Below are 19,532 nucleotides of genomic sequence, written 5' to 3'. Positions count from 1 at the left end.
GTTAATAACAGCTGAAGCCAAAGACCTGGTAAAACCCCAGGAAGGGAATTTTCTATCACATGACAGCTCACAAAGATACACAAAGGCCCATGGATGAATATTCCTGTCTTAGGGGAGAGGCTATGCTGCTTCCTGGGAGGTGCTCCTAGGGCACTGAGAGGGTTGGGTTGGAGGCCACAGGTCTCTACCTGTCCTGAGTCCATCAGAGATTCTGATTTTGGAAACAGGCCAGACAGGCAAGTCAATGAGGAGGCACTTGTCACAGTGAGGTTCCCCCACACCCACTGCAGGCTGCACACAGGATATAGATCCCCACCCAACAGGGATCAGTGGCTTCCTCTGGAGGACCCAGAGAGAAACTCTTCAGGGGCTATTCCCACTTGTGGAGCCAAGTCAACAAGCCCCGGGGTCAAGGGGAGCCTCCCAAGGGAAGACTAGGTCCTACCACAGAGGAAGAGGAAACCAGAGGGTGGGGTGCAGGGCAGGGTGTTCTCCTCAGGAACTTCCAGATCACATGCTGCTCAGGGACAAAGCACTGAGGGGTGGTTGGCTCTGAGCCGACTTGGTGAATCTTTGGACCTCTACAGGTGAGGCAGTCATGACCACTTTCTAATGCTGGGGCTGTGCCTGGCCAAGTCCTTTTGCCTTTCCCTGACTTTCTCCAGCCTCAGCACCACATGGCCTTGAGTTCACCAAATGGCCACACTCTTTTTACCTCCTGGATGGACTCTGAAGTTCCTTTTAGGGGTCTTAGCACAATAACCTGTATATGGTTTGGATGTGAGGTGTCCCCCAGAAGCCCACGTGAGACAATGCAGGAAGGTTCAAAGGAGAAAAGATTGGGTTGTAGGAGTCTTAACCAAAACAGTGAATTAATCCCTAATGGGATTAAATGAAACTAAGGTACAGCTGGAGAAGATTGGAATTGGGACATGGCTTTAGGATATATATTTTGTATCTGGAGAGTGAAGACTGTCTCTGCTTCCTGATGATGTGAGCTGCTTCCCTCTGCCATGCTCTTCCGCCATGATATTCTGCCTTACCTGGAGCCCCGAGGAATGGAGCCAGCCTTCTAGGGACTAAGACCTCTGAAACCGTGAGCCCTCAAATAAACCTTTCCTCCTCTATAATATTTACTTCTCAGATCATTTTGTCACAGCAGCGAAAAAAATGACTAAAATAACCTGCTTCTCTGTGCTGCCTGTCAGTGCTCTCCCACTTTGGGGCCTCCATCCTCCATGGTGTGTTGCTCCTGGGTATTGGCTGGGCTTCAAAATTTGCCTCAGCCCAACTATGCTGCTGCCCTTCTCCTGGTGGGTACCTTACTTAGGCTGCTTCAACTCTGAAGAAACATTCCAGTATTCCATATAAAGCCCATATGCTCTGCCCTTGGTTGGGTACATGGCCTGAACCCTGAGGTTCCTCTGTAAAGCTCCAGCTCCTTTGCCCCCTTAGCCCCAGCATTGAAGATGGTACGGTGTGGCTTCTGGGTGCCCCTGCTCCCATCAGGCTCCCAAGCATTTCCTCATCTCCAGCTTTGTTCCTAGCTCTGCACTGAATGTTGATACACAGGGCACTCTGGGCCTGAAAGTGCCTTCCAGGGCTGACTGTGCATTTGAGAGTCCAAGGCCTGGACCCAGTGCTCACCTGAGGCTTTTTTCCTGTTCTGTTGGAGCTGAGCTCCTACTCCTATCAGTAGGGATGCCATCTGTTAAGTGAACCAGGGCCAAGGCTCTGGGGCAGCAGTGTGTACAGATGGGCCCCCAACAAGGTCAATGGGCCAGGAGCCCAAACAACAGCTGAAATAGACACTTGTTTATTTCCCAGGGAGGAGGTAGAATGGTGGGGGCTTGGAGAGCCCTGCCCCAGTCTTTGTGCCCGGGTAGCAGACCTCACTTCCAGAAGAGCACATTCCAGAAGAGCAGCCAGCAGGGGTACAGGCCCAAGGAGAGTAGTGGGAAGAGCAAGGCACCATAGGTGTGGTGCTCCAGCACGCCCTGGGCCAATGCCACGAGGAAAAGTTGCCAGCCCTCGGCGAGTGACAGTGGTGCCTCCTGTAGCTCCTGCCACAGGAACAGGCTGCCCAAGAGCGTGGCTGCTGGGCTTGTCAGCACCAGCAGGGCAGCATAGAGTGGCCTGGGTAGAGAGGCATCATCAGGTAGTCTCCACAGATGGTGGGGACAGAGAACTGCATGACAGAGGACTCTGGGTGAAGGGTCCAGGCACTGGGGGAGGTGGGAACTGATTAGCACTTACCGGGGCCCACTGGGTTTGGTGAGTGCAGCAGCAGGTACCATGGTGGCAGCTAGCAGGAAACCCAGCGAGAAGTTGGTGAGGGCGATGCAACCCAGCTGTAGTGCTAGGTAGATCAGGGCCACCAGTTTCAATGCCATCCAACCCCTGTCTGGGGCCTGTGTGCTCATCACCCTACAAGGCAAAAGGCTCAGAGGATGCTCAAGAACTGCCTACACATCCAGGGGGACCCTACCTAACCTGCCAAGCCCAGTCACTCACCGGTGGGTGTTGTGAGGAAGAGCCAGGCCAGCTGCATAAATTGCCAGCAGTGTCAGCACCACGGCCTCAGCTTCAGCCACTGGGAAGTGTTGGGTGGCCACATGTTGACCCAACACAGGCAGAATGTAGAGGGCCAGGCCCATGGCCTGAGAGATCAGCAGGGGTGCCACAAGTGAGGCCAGTCCCACACCCTGCAGGATATACAGGTACCTTGAGATGGGCCCTGGGGCCAGATAACCACCATTCCAGCTGAGGTTGAGTGGCACAGAAAACGCCACTCAGGATCCCACAAACCCACCCCAACAGCAGAATGGGGCATCATCACCTGTGTAGAGGTAAGGGGGGGACTGGGTCCAGGAGCATCCCCAGCCTCTTCAGGGCCCACTCCAGCCTCATGCAGCTGCATCCACAGCTCCAGAGCATGGCTCAAGTCAAGGATCCCAATGACAGTGTAATGGGATCTCCCAGGTGGGGAATCCAGGACTTCCCCACCCCAACCCCGGAGTGGGATGATATAGAGTTGAGGGAACCCAAGGCTGGCCATGAGTGGATAGTGGGGGGACAGAGGATATCTTGAGACCAAGGACCAGGAGCAAGAACCCAGCAGCAGGCATGTAGAGACCAATGGAGACGAAACGGGAGAGAGCAGGAAGCAGGTAGAAGAAGAATGACTGGTGCAGGCGCTCCAGGAGGTGGTTGAGCTTGCGGAACATGCCCTCCAGAGCCCTGTCCGGTGGACAGCAGGATCAAAGTCAGTCATGCCCTCCTTGCACCAGCTGGACGCTGTGCTCAGAATGCAAAGAGGGAACCGGAGGCCACTTACTTGCCAACAGCCACCAAGTCATACTTGTACTGCCGGAAACTATTGATGCCCCGAAGGGTTAGGGCCTCCACCCGGTAGCGCAGAAAGAGGCCGTGAGGGCCATGGGGGCGGCCAGAGGCCTGCCGCAGAACCATCAGCAACAGTGTCTGCAGGCCTTGCAATGGCCCATCCAGTGTTGTCCAATCCTGGAGCTGAAGCTTTGGAGAGATGGGAACAGGATTAGATAAATCCCTTACCAGAGGCCCTATACCCCCAGGCAGGTGGTCTGACCTTGCCCTGAAGTGTACACAGCAGCCCCCCTTTCTGGCAGAAGGTCTGGAAAAGGTTGAGCAAGTCGAGGTTGGGCAGTTGCCCATTGAGACCCTCCACAGTCACATCAAGGCTGGTAACCACATCACTGCTCAGCTCCAGGGCCACAGCTGCCTGAATGGCCCCCGCCCGGCCCTGCAGCGGGGATGATTGCATGCCTGTGGGGCAAGCAAATAAACACCAAAGGAGGTACTGGTGGGAAGAGATGACCCTGAGAGAGACCAGGACAAGACATGAACACCTACCAGTTACATTAACATCATGGTAGGCTTCAAGCCAAGCCTCAGTACCCAGAAGATCATGTTCTGTCACCAGAAAGATGATATCTTTGGCCCAGTATATCTGCCCTGGAGGTCAGAGATAAGGTAAGCAGGACCTGGAGCACTGGCCAAACCCTCCCTGGGCAGCAGCCCCCGAGTCTCACCTCGAAAATGGGCAGCAAGTGCCAGCAGCAGTCCCACAGCCTGGCTATTGGTGGAGTCAGAGCCACAAGGTACAGTGAGCACAAGAGACTCCGTGCTGGCAGCACGTGGGGCCCGCAGGATGCCATACACGTTGGTGCCTGATACCATCTGTACAATGCATTGATGAAGGAGCCTCAGAGCAACTCTGGTATATAAAGTCAACCCCCGCCTCCGCCCCGCTTTCCCTGGCCCTACAATTCCCACCAGCAGGGATTCCCCTGGCCCCAGGCTACCCCTTCAAAGTGCTTTTCTGTCCCATGCACACCCCCACCCTCCCTCAATACGTAGCGCTCGTGGGTCTCATCTGGGAAGGGCAGTTTCCGGGAGAAACTCTGTGTGTAGACCTCCAGCCCTACTGACCGCATCGCCCGCTGCAGCCAGGCCACTGGCAGAGCCCTGGATACACAAAGACAGCCTCTGAACGGAGTTCCCTGACCTTGGCCACCACTACTTTTCCCATACCCACTCCTCTGCAGCTCACCCCGACTTCCTGCGGTGGGCAGCGAAATCCCGGGCAAAGCCCCGGGCACGGTCTCCGCCCACAAACTGCTCCTCCACCATGGTGGATCCCATGGCGTTCTCCGACATGTAAGTACGCTGGGTCAACGGCGGGAAGGCCAGCGCCAAGAACCAGGCGAGGCCCGCCACGTAGCTCAGCACGCTGCGAGGGGTCAGAAGGCAGCAGCCGCAGCGTTAGCGCCATCGGGGACGCCGACTGCCGCCTCCATTTCCAAACCAGGGGTCGAACGGGTGTGAGGGCCCTCGGGACCTAGACCACGAGTCCCCGCCCTCCGAGCCCGACCACCGACCCCCGGGGCCGCCCTCACCACAGCGGCGCGTTGAGGCGCAGCACGAGACGGGCGAGCGCGCGCCGACGCACGGGATCCGACAGGAGACCCATGGCGGGGAGGGCGGCCCAGGACCCCACTCCCACCGCCTGCTCCTGCGGGGGAGCGCGCGCGGCTCCTGTCAGACCGCGACCCAAACACAGGCGCACTTCCGGTCCCAGCGACCCTCGCGCCGCTGCGCATGCGCAGAGTCCTCCCCAGCCGCCGGCCCCGAGGCTGCGGAAACCCGTGCGAATGGAGTCCGGTCTCCGGGATTGGCCTCCGGAAGAGCCGCCCGGCCGTGCGCGGTACCAAGGAAGCAAAGACGATGGCAACAGCTCGGTAGTCAGGCTTGGAGTCGGAGACGCTCAGAGCACCCATACTTGCCAGAGGGATGGTGAGTGCTAAGGGCTTCTGTGGACTGAGGTTCAGGCGTTCAAGAATCATTCCTATGGATGTCAGTCCCCGAAAACCAAACTCCACGGTGGAGTCACCTGGGTTCTGAACTAGGTCATCAGGGGAAGATATAAGACCCATAGGGAAGATGCAAATCATACTACTGATAAGACAGGCTTCAGTGGAGCTCGGGTATATGGAGTAGCTAGTAGGGAGCATACTTGTTCTTGTCCAGGCCAGCAAGTCCCTGGCATAGTAGGGGAGTTGGTGGCCGGGGCAGGAGATGCATGAAGGAGAGCTTGCTGAAGAGGGTAGTTTTAGGCAGGGGAAAAGGTTGAAGCCAAGGGGAAAAGACCAGTGAGGACGAGAGGTCTGGTATAGTTTTTTTTTTTTTTTTTTTTTTTTGTTGATGGACCATTTTATTCGTTTACTTATATGCAGTGCTGAGAATCAAATCCAGTGCCTGACACACGCTAGGCAAGTGCTCTACCACTGAGCCACAACCCCAGACCTCTGATGTAGTTTAGAGCTCAAGGTAAGCAGCAGGAAAAGGCCTAAGGGGCTCCTAAGGGGGATAAGATGGGTATTAGCCCTACCTGTGGCCTCACATCTCTGGTGGTTACCTATAGTCAGCCAAGGTTTCCTTTAACCCTTGTACCCAGGTTCTGGATGGACTAGTCTGAGGATGGCAGACTCTTTGGTCTGAGGCTTGGTTTTTCTCATCAACAGACTGCTTTCTCCACCCAGACAGCCACACCCCACCCTCCCCTCCAGCCTTCTGGAGGTTTGAATTCTGAGGCCCAAGAGACAAATAGTTCTTATGTGGGGTTGGCTCCTCAAGTCATTCCCCACAGCCAGCACCAGCCCAGGCGCTACAGATCTTCAAACTGTCTGAAAGTGCTATACAGCAAGGAATGTTGAGCAGAGGAGCAGGACTTTATTCTGGACACAAGTGGTTAGGTGCTCAGTCCCCCAGCAAGATAGATGCTTCGCGCACATGCTGCCGTACCACATGGTCCAACAAGGTGTGCACATCTCTGGCGGCTTGGGCAGCGGCCTCTAGCACCCTCTCCAAGTGGTCCTCATGCAACCGGGCATCCATTTCAAGCAGTGCGATTTGGCCTGAGGCTGGCAGCAAGGCCAGGGCTAGTTGGGGGCCACCAGCTGCTTCCTCCACATGGCTGAGGTCTGCCAGAGCTGTGCCTTCCACAAAACCAGCTGAACATGCACACACAAAGTCCCGCATGGGTATCCCAGCATCCAGCACTGCCAGTGTGGCCGCATTCACACAAGCTGCATAGGTTCCACCATCTGCCTGCAGCACCTACAGGGACCCCCACCACCAAGGTATCAGTCTATTAGACTGCCATTCAACCCTCCAGTCCCCTTCCCTCACTGGGTTGAGGACTGAAGCCAGCTCACCTGCACATAGATGTCAATCTGGGATCGTGGGTGCAGCTGAGTAAGAATGGCTGCCTCAAAGGTCTGGCGCAGCTGTAGGCCCATTTCACAAGACTTGCGGTCTCCATGTGGCCTCCGCTTGCGCTCCCCTGTGCTGAAGGTTGCTGAACTATACTGACAGTTCACCAGAGCCCGGTCAGGCAGGGCTCGAGACCTGGAACCCCGAATCTGGAGGAGAAAGGATGCATGAGCGAAGCCTACCCCTTCCAGCTTACACTTCCTAGTCTTCTCAACCTCCTCCTCTCCTCTCCTCTCCCTCCAATCTCAAGAGTAGGGGCAGCGGCTGGGGAGATAGCTCAGTTGGCAGAGTGCTTGTGTTATAAGCACAAGTCCCTGGGTTTGATCCCCAGCACTGGGGGGGACAAAAAAAAAAAAAAAAAAAAACACACACACAACTCAAGAGAGGGGCAGCTATGTTACCTCCAAAACATCCAAAGGAGACCATTTGTCAGTCTAAGTCATTGTCACCTCTAGCCTGCAGGCCTCCTTGTTTCCATGCTCACTCCATTTCCTCCCAACTTCTCCAAGTGGTGGCCCCAGTATGGTTATAAACATCAAGCCTTATTCTGTCTCCCCGGCACACTCACATTCTACTTACCTACCAAAGGCTTCTGTTACACGGTAAATAAAATCCCCAATCCTTTCCCCAGTCTACAAAGCCCTGGGTCCTCACCTCTCTGGAAACCTGTCAACATTATTTGGAATTGTCTCCTCTCTCCCCATCAGCATTCTTTCTGTTTTGCATAAGTGCCGTGCTTGTTTTTATCCAGGGTTCTTTCACCTGGAAAGTTGGGTTCCCACATTCGTGTGCTAAGTAATTAAAAATTATCTGTTGGCTAGGCCCTGTTACAGCGTTGAACGTAGCAATAAAATCGGACGGGTTTTATTTAAAGGCCCTGCTCTCAAAGAGTATATGTTCCCGTGGGAAGACAAACGGGTAAGGTTAAGTAAAACTGACGTTCGAGGTAGTAGACACAGAAACGCAAGGAGGCGTGTAGCGGCCTGGAGCGGCGGCATCCCAAACATGATGTCAGTAGAACTGCGGGTAAGAGACCAAGTGGGCGAGAGCCTGGCACGGTGAGGAACCCAAAAGAGGAATGTAGGGCGCAGGAGCGAGGCCGGCATACCCAGAGATGTACTGTAGGAACTTGGGCATTTACTCAGTCAAGATGCGGCATCGAGCATCCGCTGCGTAAACGGAGGCGCGCCCGCGACCCGCCGATCCCGCGCAGCCCACTCGCCTCGTGCGGCCCGTAGACCACTGCCAGCGCCTTGGTGTTGCCCTGCTCGATGTAGGCCGAGCCGTCGGCCTGCGCGAAAACGCCCATCCGCGCCTGGATCTTGCGCAGTTCCCCGGCGCGACGACCATCCACCCGGTAACCCTGGTCAGACAGGAGCTCCAGCCCCGCCATGTCACCGGCCCAGCTCTCTGCGTCGCGGACAACACGGCACTGGCTTCCGGCTGCCCGGCCTCCTTCCGGGCCCGGAAATTACGACTTCCGGCAGTCCTGGCGTCCTTCCGGGCCTGGGGATTACGACTTCCGGCAGCTCTGGCGTCCTTCCGGGCCGGTCAACTACGGCTGGCGAAGCTCCTTTTTCCCCACTTCCGGGCCTGGAGAGGGTATAGCTCCTGGGTCGCGATCCCGGCTTTGCCTTTGCCCCGGCTGACCAGTGCGTCTCCTTGGCCTCCTGGGCGGACTTCCGGGTCGTCGGCTGGCCGCAGTGCGGGCGTTCGTCCCAGCTGAGATCCTTTTTCTGTTCTCTGTTTTATAAAATCTGTCGATTTAAAAAAGAGCCCAAAGGGTTGGGGTTGTAGCTCAGTTGGTAGAGTGCTTGCCTCGCATGCACTGAGGCCCCGGGTTCAATCCCCAGCACCACAAAACAACAACAACAACCCCATTTTTTTCAGGGATTGAACACGGGGACGGTCCACCTCTGAGCTACATTCCCAGTCCCCTATCCCACCTACAGTGCTGGGGCTCGAACACATGCTAGGCAAGTGATCTATCACTGAGTTACATTTTCCAGTTTTTTAAGCTTTGGGGCAGGGTCTCACAAAGTTCCTAACGCTGGTCTAGAACCTGTGGCCCTTCTGCCTCTGCGTCCTGGGTAGCTGGATTACAGATGTACCAACCACAGCGAGCCAGACAAGATTTTTGGCCATACGTGTGTGTGATCATATTCTCTGTAAAACAGTTTTCCTTTTCCTTTTTCACTTAGTTCTTCTTAACGCAGTAAATGGGCCTTTCTGTGGTTTTCTCCATTATCACCTGACTGCAAACAGATCATAGACACATATAGCTAGACGTCAGCTTTGGGAATGCTGATTAATTTTTTAAATGTTTTTTCATAGGCAGTTATTTTGTGGTTTTCACACACACAAAAAGTCGAGTGTGGCAATGCATACTTGTAATCCCAGCGGTTCTGGCGCAAATTCAAAGTCAGCCTCAGCAACTTAGTGAGACCCTGTCTCAAAATGAAATTTAAAAAATGGGGAGGAGGCTGGGGATGTGGCTTAGTGGCTAAGTGCCCCTCGGTTCAATTCCTGGTATTAAAAGAAAAAAAAAAAAGACTTTATGAAATCCCTCCCAAGTAATGCAGTAATGCAGCAGAGTTAATTTTTTTGTTGGCTGCATTTACACTACTGCTCAATGGTGGACAATTGGCTTATATTTTGGGCATGGAGTCCCAGGAGTAGAATTTCTGAGTGTAGGCGATGAGAGCAAGTTCCTTCATCCCTCCTTTGTCCCAAAGAGTAAGTTACACATTTCAAAATAAAATTTGCCAATCTAGGGTGTTACTGACATCATGTTATTACTCTTTAAAAATTTTTTTTCATTCTCCTTTTTCCCATAAACACCTAGTTATAAGTTGTACAGATCAAAAAATAAAGGCAAAGAAGGGCGTGTTTTTTGTTGTTGTTGTTTTTGCAGTGCTGGGGATTGAACCCAGGGCCTTGTGCTTGCAAGGCAAGCACTCTACCAACTGAGCTACGTCCCCAACCTGTGTGGGGGTTTTTGATGTTATGGGTAGGAGGGTGGGGAGAAGGAGACAGACTTGGGAACCAGCCTACTCCCTCCACAGCCCTGGTAAGGACTCTGAGGAAGAGGTGGGCAAAGATGCAGGGTAGCCAAGGGATGGAGGTGGCCTCTAAACCCAGAGTTCACCCCTTCAACGCATGGCAGAGGTACAATGGGGAATGTTATTACTCTTGAGTTCTAGTTCTGGTGTATTGCAGTCTCTCCTGTCAGTCCCATCCAGTGGCAAGAAGGAAAGGTAAGGGGGGCTTTTCTCCCTTAAAGTTAATGTCAGCAGGGAACCCCTTCCCCCACCCTGAGGTGCATTATCCATCCCCTCCCTAATGCTTAGAAGCCACATCTCATGCTCCAAATCTGAAAGTGGAAAGATGAACTGAGTGAGTGGCAACACTGACTGAGGAGAGGAGGAGGCCTTGAGGGGTCCTAGTGAGATAGGGACAAAGGGCAAATACACTTCTGGGCTTTGACACGTGGCCTGACTGCAAACCCTGGGGAGACATGGTGTGTGCCACCCTCAAGGAGTGTCAGTTTTGCAGGGTTGAGGTCAGGGTGCCTTGAATGTGTTCTCTTGAACAGCTGCAGAAACTCACCTACCTTTAGCACAGGGCAAAATTCTTGAATACACCTAAAGTCAATTAACATTTCCACCACTGCAAGTAGTCAACAAAACCAGTTCCCTTTTTTTGTTCAGGGAGATAGCCTGACATCTTTTTGTGGGAGCTGTGTCTCCCTAAATGGATGACCCAGTGAAAGCCTTGGCCTGCACACTCATTCACCTGACTCGATTTCATTTCCGCCTTCATCGGGTCAAAAGATCCTGGTATGCAACATCTCTAGGAAGACCATCCAGTCTGGTTCCAGCATGGCCATCCCTACACCTCTCATTAGATCCAGCAGGCGTGCTACCGTCAAGTGGGCCTTTGTTTTTTCACTTTGAGAATGCAAATTTCATCCCCCTTTGTAGAAAGATGTTGTGTATTTGATTATCTCTTGCTACTTAATCTTAGTGGCTTCAAATAACAAAAATCATTTTATTATCTGTGAAAATCCTTAGGTTTCCTAGTCTTGGCTAGACAGTGTGCATTTGGGCTCTTTCCTGCAGTTGTTGCCTGATGGGTGCCATCTTGAAGACTCCTGCCCTCACATTTTTGGTAGTTGATGTTGACTGTTGGCCAGGACTATCTGGGGCTTTCAGGAAGTACCTGAACATGGCTCCTCCATGTGTCCTGGGCTTCTTTGAAGCACAGCAGCTGAGCTTGTAAGGAATCCCACGGAAACCACGCTGGACATGGAAAATCACATAAGGGAGTTTATTAAGCAAACAGAGTGTCTCCCCGCAGGGTAAGAGAGAAAATGAGAGGAAAAGAAAGGGAAAGACGAAGGGCACGTGCAAGAAAGTGTGAAGCCAGGAGGAGAGAGAAAGTGAGGAGGAGAGACAGGAGGATGAGAAAAGATGGCGGGGTAGCTGCAGTAAAGCAATTGAATTCCACGGGCTAACAGGGGACCAATATCAGAGAAGGACACTTGCAAGCTGACTGATGAACCAATAGCTAGCCAGGATGTTCACAGACTGACAAGTGGTTGGGAGGCGGGGAAAATGGCTGCACCAGAAAGGTCAGGGGAGCAGCTTTGTACATTACAGAGCTCTAGTGGTAAACCTCGAGGTTTTTATGACCTAACCTCAGAAGCCACATAGTATCATTCCTGCCAGGCCCCATGGATCAAGGCCATCACATAGGCCAGGCTTAAAGGGAGGGGACATGGACTTTACTTCTCAGAGAAGTGTCAACATTGTGCCATAAGAAAATTGTGCTGCTGTGGGCTGGGGCAATACAGTCGGCCCCAAGGAACCAGGCAGCAGTGACAGCATTCCTGCCACAGTGGCTATGTGCTGAAGACTGGACACCAGAGTCAGTCAGCAAGCCTCGGCCCTGATGCTGATACTGCCAGTGACCGTGATGATGAGTTCCCTCTTCCCAGGTGTTGAAGTCTGAACATCAGAGAAGTGTAGAAAAGAGTAGAAAGCAAGTTTTATTTAAAGAATCATAATACAGATTTCTCTGCAGAGACGGGGACCCACAGTTGGTATCCACAGCAGCGGGAGTGTCCTGCCCCTTTTACACACTTTAGATTTTCTTTGTTCCCATACCCTCCTTCCCCCTTATCTCTCCCCATCCTGCCTGTGACCTGGCCAGGGTGAGCCGAAAGGTGGGAGGCAAATGGGCAAGGGGGAGGGTCAAATGGTTTAGTGATTCAGGCAGTAAGGTACCAGCCAGGAGGTGTCAATGAACAACTGTCACAACTTCAGGCAGGGAGGAACAATTCCTGGGGCAGGTTACCTCAGCAACAGGTTGGAGCAGGAGGGAGAAGGGCAGCATTTGATTTCCATTCCAACTAGCCCCCACCTTCCCCATCAGACCCAATCATTTATCATCTATATTGACTGTCCTTTTGTCCCCCAACTTCAATACTACTATGGATCTGAGTCATGATGGGTCACCATCCTCTGCCACCAGCCACACTCTATCTCCCCATCCTCAGCTCTGCTGCTGAACTGAGGCCTTCTTCCCTCGGTGGTCTTAGTTTCTACTATCCCTGTTCTTCCTGGGTTGAGGTCATTCTCCCTGTCCACTGATAGTTTTTACCACCTGTGGTCCTGCTAAGGCGCTCCAGGGATCCCATAGATCCACTGTCCCCATTTTGTAACATGGGCCTTAGCAGCTCAGAGCAATCAGGTTGATGTTGGTCTTTGAAAGAATTAATGTGGATTGGTTGCAGCTTCTGCTTCTTCCTCAGTGGAACACTTGCCATGGCTCGTGGTGTAAGAGTCCCCACTCCCAGGAAGGAAGATCTCAACCTGAGCATCTCAGGGTCTGGGCCCTCACTCCTCTGACACTGCATTCAAGATGAAGGGAACACACATGGGTGGACCCAGGTTTTAGGGGCCTGAGCTTCAGCAACTCTGGGGGTGGTGTTAGTTAGGGACCCCCAAGACCACCCTGCATTCACTGATTTGCTAAGAGGAATAGAACTCAGCATTTCATTGTATTCATAGCTAGACTTGTCACAGAGAAAGGATGTAAATCAAAGTCAGCCAAGGGTAAAAGTCATGGGGTGAAGTCCAAAGAAAACAGAGAGCAAGCTTCTGTGGTCCTCTCCTGTGGACTCACACAAGACACAATGCCCTAGTAGCGAGTTAGAACAGTGTATGTGAGATGCTGTCTACCAGAGGAGGGTGGAAAGAGCACCTGGGTTTTCTGGTGCTCTGGTTGTTTAGGCACCCTCTGCTTTACACACACCAAGATTCCTGACTCCCCGAAGGAAAGCAGGTGTTCAGCCTATCAGTTTAGGCTCAGTGAGTCCTCTCAACAGTGAGTGGTTGGAGTCCTCCAAAACTGGTTTCAGAAGCTAGCCATCTCTGCAAGTTTGCTTTGCAGAAGAGCAGTCTCTGCACAGGGCCCTCTAAGAAAAGGAAGACAAAAGTGTATATCCAAAGTTAGGTGAATACAGTGAGAGGCTAAGATCCAATATGTGACAAAAAAGTGTTATGTTGATAAATACCACAAACATCACTAACTATGAAAAAACAACGTGTAGTTAACTGTCAGACACAGAGTCACCCTGACATGTTTCTCTGCTTATTTTGGGTGCCTGCTCTGAGGATCTCTGAAGATTAAAATATTTTTATGATACATATGGAAAAGGATGTAACTTGGTCTTGGTCTCTTCTAGCATATTTGATCCAAATTTATTTTTATTATTTATGATTTAGATATGTTACTTTCTGGTAACAGCTACTTCAGGTAATTTTATATATATATGTATATATAATATTTAAAAAAAATTTTTTTTGCAGTGCTGGAGATTGAACCCAGGACCTTATGCTTGTGAGGAAAGCACTCTACCAACTAACTATATCCCCAGCCACCTATAAATTTTTAATAAATTTTTAGGACTTTGTTAAATTTGGGGAAAGTGCCATCAGAATTTTTCTCCCAGTCATGCGCTCTCTGGGCTCTTTAGGCTTCCTTGTTGGTGAGCATTTGTGGACTGTCCTTGAGTCAACAGCACTTGTTGGTCAGTGTTATCAGCTCACCACATCATGACATGCAGCAGAGGGAGGTGGCTGTGTTTCTGGAAGCCATCACTACCTCATAACAACCAGCAGGAGACAATATGTCAGGAAGTGACTGTTCCCACTGAATCCAAAGCTGCATCCCACCAGGTCCCATGTGGCAACAGTGGGAGTGACTGAGAACCCAGCTGTGGGATGGGGAAGTCACGACTTTTATCTCCCTTTCAGGGTGGGGATGTGGCTCAGTTGGTAGAGTCCTTACCTTGCATGCACAAGGCCTAGGGTTCAATCCTCAGCACCACAAAAAAAAAAAAAAAAAAAAAAAAAAAAAAAAAAAAAAAAAAAAATTCCTTTTGCAAAGTTTACTAAATGATCTGGTACCATGTGATTCACCTAGTCCTTGCTACTTGGAGAGTGAGGCAGGAGGGTCACTCAAGCCCATAAGTTCAAGACCACTCTGGATAACAAAAAACCCTGTATCCCCCCAATGTTTTTAAACTGAACATACGACCCTGCAAACACTTTGTTAGGGCCCTAACCTAGAAGGAATTGGTCCTTGTGACTTCACAGTGAACCTGACCCTGGAGCTCCAATTCCCTAGGCAGCACAGACACATCCTGGCAGACAGTGTTCCACCTGGAAGGGGTGGCACCTGGCAGGCAGTATGGCAAGATCTTCAACAGATGGCGCCCTTCATTAGGCTGCTGGGGAATTTGAGAAGACCAGGAAGTCCTGGCATTGCAGGGTTACTGCCCTGCGTCACAGGCTGTGAGGCAGATTCTTGGTGTGCGGCGCTGTTCCCAGGATGTGAGGTATTCAGGGGTCTTGGGTATGGAATTGCTGGCAGAGGAACTGCAGGCAGGAAGGCAAAACCAAGTCCAGAGTAAGTGGTAGTTGCAGGAAGGAGAAATCACTTCCCTGTCTAGGTGCAAGGGGTCTGAAGTTGTCACCTCTGTTGCTCCAGCTCCAGGTTGGGCAGTGGCTGTGGGACTCTCACTAGAGTTGAGAGTGCTGTGGAGTGATCCTTGGCCCTTGGGTGCAATACCTAAGATCAGGGCAACTACCCTGCTAAAGAAACAGAAGTACAGCAAGGCAGGGACAATGACTAGGATAGGTCCACTGACAGGCTGGGAAAGGCAAGAGAGCGTGAGGCACACCCTGAGGGGCAGATCTGCGTGGGATGGAACTCTAGATGATTGAGCGCTGCACTTTTGTGAGGTGGGGTAGTGGCACAAGGCCTAGGAGTAGCAGGCAGCTGTGCCTTCTGAGCTTGGTGTGCCACGTCTGTTTCCCACCATTCCAGCACATGACACGGTTCTGTTGGAACAGAGGATGCTGCACGGCTATCGCCCTCCTGGAAATCATAGACATGGCATACTCCTATGTGTGATTGCTTTTCTTGGACTACTGTTAATAATCACAAGTCTCTTTGACTTTGAGAAACATCATATAATCTCCAGGGAAATTCTACGGTATTGGAATACAAAATAAAATGTAATGGATCTCTGTTATGTGAAATCGGAAGAGATATGCCCCCTAATATAAGTAATGGTATATTCATGGATAAGCAAGACAAGCAGCTTTATCAGCACCGCAAATAACAACTCCAGCCATTCCTCATGTGGCTCCAGTTATACAAAAACAAAAACCCATGGTCCCCACAGTACAGGGACCTCCAAATGTTGCATACAATAAAAGGAAAATCATGGTGTCATCCTCGAGACATGGATGTGAATAAAAACACCTGGACACTACCTACTGATCCTCCGCTCCCTTATACAGGTGTATTTAATGAAGGACAGTGGATAGTTAGATGGGTTAATGCTCAAACGCTTGGGTTTACGAAAAGGCTAAGATGTTCTAGTTGGTGCTTAAAGACACAAGAGCAAAAAAGAGCTCTCATTAGATCAATAGTTGGTTCAGAAAGTGCTATAGATTAACCACAGATATGATTTCTACCTTCTTATATCTAATACCTTAAAGGTCAAAATATAATTTTAGTCTACTATTAACCAAAGAATAATTGGCATAGGAACTAGTATTGTCTAAAGGCTGATTTCTTTTGTTAATAATTATAGAATGTACTTGTAAGCAAAAGTATTGTTAAAAATAGCTAACTATGAATGAAAACCACAGCATGTTTTTTGAGCTAAGTGTTACAGTATATTAATGCTCAAAGATTTCGAATAAACCAGATTCAGCCTCAGAACACTTGGTGTCTCTGTCTGCTGCTTCTCCACTGCACCGGCACCTCCCATCCACCTAGGACCCCGACTGCTGCTAAGGCTGGACCCCGGCATCGGTGCTTGTGCCACTCTTGCCCATGTGGGGGGGGGGTCACTTGGTCATGTTGCCCTTCTGGCCTGGCATCACTACTGGAGGGTTATTTAAAGGTTAGCGACCCTCAGAGCAGTTGGTGGGCACGTGTGTGACCTTGGGAGCATGAGGTGTGCGCCTCCATGTGGAGAAGGGAGGTGCCCCCCTTGTGGGATGTGCCTTCAGTGGCTCTTCGTGGTCTTCCCTCCTCCCTCAGGTCGATTTCTTCCACAGTGCGCCCACACGAGGTGAGGGGCAGCTCATGTCCTGTGGTGTCACAGGACGGGTATCAGGTCCCCTGGGTGGATTTTCAGGGGCCTCTCACGCCGACCCTTTCTCGCCCCTCCTCCTGCTCCACACTAATAAGATCTGCCGCTATTGCTTGGACCTGGAACGTCACCTAATGGCCATGTGAGGAGGCTGGGTCTCCAGCTTGATGCTATCAGGAGGTGGTTGAACCTTTGGGAGGTGGGGCCGGGGAGGAGGAAGGTGGCCCCTGGGGGTGTGCCCTTGAAGGAGGTGATTGGGACCCTAGCCCCTTCCTGTCTCTTCCACTTCCTGGCAGCCCTGTGCCTTCACCACGTGAGCCCATCGTGATGTTCTGCCTCACCCAAAGCAACAAGGGCAAACCAGTCATGGGACACGGCTCCAAAAAGTGTGAGCCAAAGTAAACCTTTCCTCTTTACCAGTTGATCATCTCAGTGAAAGAAAGCTGACTCACACACCCGCCATGCCACTCTGTTCTGGGCCTCTGCATAAGCACAGCTGTGACATCTTTGTCTGCTAATCCCAAATCTGGACCCTTCAAAGATAGCTGCTGTTGCCCTCTTCTATTCTTGTGCAAGAGTCATGCTATCCTTTGCACACGTTATCTTTTTTAAAAAAATTTAGCTTTTATTTTATTTGTTTATTGTTGCTTTTTTTTGTTTAATGTGGTGCTGAGAATTGAACTCAAGGACCTCACCCATCCTAGGCAAGTGCTCTACCACTGAGCCATAACCCCAGACCACACATCATCATTCCCCACTCCCCCGCAGGGGGTGCTGGGGATTCAAACCCTGGCCCTTGTGCATGCTAGGCAAGCACTCTACGAGATGGGCTATATCGTCAGCACCATGTCATCATTTTTTGTTGAAAACTACATTATGATTAGCCAGCCTCCTTGGGCTTGTTGCTGTTTTATTAGTTGAGCAGCCAGCCTGGCCCAACTCTGTGAAGTCCATCTCCCAGCTGCTTGCAGCTTCTGAAGGCTGTGCTAGATTCCCTGCAGCTATTGTTTTGAAGAACTGTGACTTCCTAGAAGTTGAACCAGGATGGGCATAGTTTAGTATTCAGCCATCAGTTGGCCACAGGTCCTGCTTAAGCTCCCCGGCCACAATTTGCAAGGGGTCTGTGTGGTGGGAATGCCCATGTGCAGCCAGTGTCAGGGGCTGAGTGATGACCCAGGAGGGGTCCCCGTATGATTCACTGAAGCCTGTGAATGTCACTTTATTTGGCTAAAGGGACTTGAAGACATGGCTAAACCATGGATCTTGAGATGGGGCCTTGATTCTGGATTCTCCAGGTGGGTCCTAAATATGACCACAGCTGTCCTTAAGGAGGAAGCTGAGTGGAGTGTGACTGCTGAAGGAAAGACCACAGACCAACAGGGGCAGAGATGAGAGAGATGGTCACAAGCCAAGGAACACTGGCATGCTGCAGAGATGGAAGAGAAGGTAGGGAATGCTATAGGTCCATGCCACCTTTTGAGTGAAGTGACCTTTTGAGCTGAGGCTTTTGTTTGTGTGTGTGGGGGGGTACTAGGTACTGGGGATTGAACTCAGGGGCACTCAGCCACTGAGCCACACCACCAGCCCTATTTTGTCTTTTATTTAGAGAGAAGGTCTCACTGAGTTGCTCAGCATCTCGCTCTTTGCTGAGGCTGGCTTTGAACTCGGTGAGCCTCCTGTCTCAGCCTCCTGAGACACTGTGATTACAGGTGTGTGTCACCATGCTGGCTCTGAGGTTTATTTTTATTTTATTTACTTATTTATTTTAGTTGTTGATGGACCTTTATTTTCTTTATTTATATGCGGTGCTGAGAATTGAACCCAGTGCTTCACACATGCTAGGCAAGCCCTCTACCACTACACTAAGCCACAACCCCAGCTGCAAGGCTTATTTTTAAAAGGGACATGTTTTTCTTTTCCTCTTCTCCCTCTCCCCCAGGTTGGGTGGGGGGACAAGATTACCCTGAGCTATCCATGCTCCACAGGAGGAGATGTCTGCCAGAAGATCTAGGATGTAAATACCTCCCAAATTAACAAGTGAATACTAACACACCATCAGGGTGCCCAGGGACCTCCTGTCAGGGCACACCTGTGAATAGCTCCTTTACATCTCCCTGTTCCTGCTGATGGGCAGAATCATAATCTCAGGGACAGGACTCTCCTGTGCTTCTCCTTTGCTAGCAAAGCAATAAAACTTCTCTTTTCTTTTTCTTAAAATTGTGTCCTCGTTATTAAATTGGCATGAATTGGCACTGGGGACAAAGACCAAGCTTTCATTACAGGAATGGCTTCTTGCTGAAGCACCTAGAAGGAACCATCCTGCTAAAAAATCCTTGGTCCCACAGACTCAGCTTTGATGACTCAGGATTGCAGAACACTAGGAGAATAAATTTGACATTTCAAGTTTCAAATCTGAGATTGTTAGAGCAGCCTGGGAAACCATCACATCATCAGGGACTTCCACTCTCACGGAGCTGTGGTTGCTCCAGTGGGTGCAGCCTGTTCTCTACATGGCCTCCTGGACACACAAGGACCGGTGTGATAGCAGGGCCCTTTTCCCTGTCTCTGTCCCTGACTTTTTGTTGTTGTTGTTGTTGATAGACCTTTATTTTATTTACTTAAGTGTGGTGCTGAGCTCTGAACCTACCTCACGCATGCTAGGCCAGCGCTCCACCACTGAGCTACAGCCCAGTCCTGTCCCTGACTTTTCTGGCTGGCCTGTCACTTGTCTAGTTGCTGATTCTTTTGGGCGCTCATTGCTACACTGAGATGTTCATTGTCTCCAGAAATCCTCAGGCATTGCTTTTCCATACACACAATTTCCAAATAAAGCCAGGGTCCCTGGTCCCTCATCTTCCCTCCTACCCTGGTGGCTTCTGGGTTCTGGGGTGTAAGGAATACCACAGAAACCTCCACGGACACAGGAAATCACATAAAGTAGTTTATTAAGCAAATAAGAGTGTCTCCCTGCAGGGTAAGAGAGAAAATGAGAGGAAAAGAAAGGGAAAGAGAAAGGGTGCAGGCAAGAAAGAGTGAAAAG

General features: G+C 51.0%; 2 protein-coding genes across 2 annotated transcripts; both read right to left on the bottom strand.

Annotated features, from left to right (window-relative positions):
• Nucleotides 1-1,800: 1,800 nt before the first annotated feature.
• GPAA1 (glycosylphosphatidylinositol anchor attachment 1) lies at nucleotides 1,801-5,059 on the bottom strand. The gene is made up of 12 exons (XM_079132097.1): nucleotides 4,938-5,059; nucleotides 4,592-4,771; nucleotides 4,395-4,506; nucleotides 4,071-4,218; nucleotides 3,892-3,993; nucleotides 3,608-3,804; nucleotides 3,338-3,534; nucleotides 3,087-3,240; nucleotides 2,840-2,935; nucleotides 2,515-2,705; nucleotides 2,257-2,427; nucleotides 1,801-2,136 (listed from the first exon to the last, which is right to left on the bottom strand). The coding sequence occupies exons 1-12, from the start codon at nucleotides 5,009-5,011 to the stop codon at nucleotides 1,893-1,895; spliced, it is 1,866 nt and encodes a 621-aa protein (XP_078988223.1). The 5' UTR covers nucleotides 5,012-5,059; the 3' UTR covers nucleotides 1,801-1,892.
• A 1,191-nt stretch (nucleotides 5,060-6,250) lies between these two features.
• On the bottom strand, nucleotides 6,251-8,272 carry EXOSC4 (exosome component 4). Its single transcript, XM_079132105.1, has 3 exons — nucleotides 8,036-8,272; nucleotides 6,756-6,962; nucleotides 6,251-6,657 (listed from the first exon to the last, which is right to left on the bottom strand). Exons 1-3 carry the CDS (start codon nucleotides 8,204-8,206, stop codon nucleotides 6,298-6,300), a joined length of 738 nt encoding a protein of 245 aa, XP_078988231.1. The 5' UTR covers nucleotides 8,207-8,272; the 3' UTR covers nucleotides 6,251-6,297.
• Between the last annotated feature and the right edge of the window lie 11,260 nt (nucleotides 8,273-19,532).

Source organism: Sciurus vulgaris (assembly GCF_902686455.1).
Source record: "Sciurus vulgaris genome assembly, chromosome: 1".
NCBI lineage: Eukaryota > Metazoa > Chordata > Mammalia > Rodentia > Sciuridae > Sciurus > Sciurus vulgaris.
This window is presented reverse-complemented; position numbering and strand designations above follow the sequence as displayed.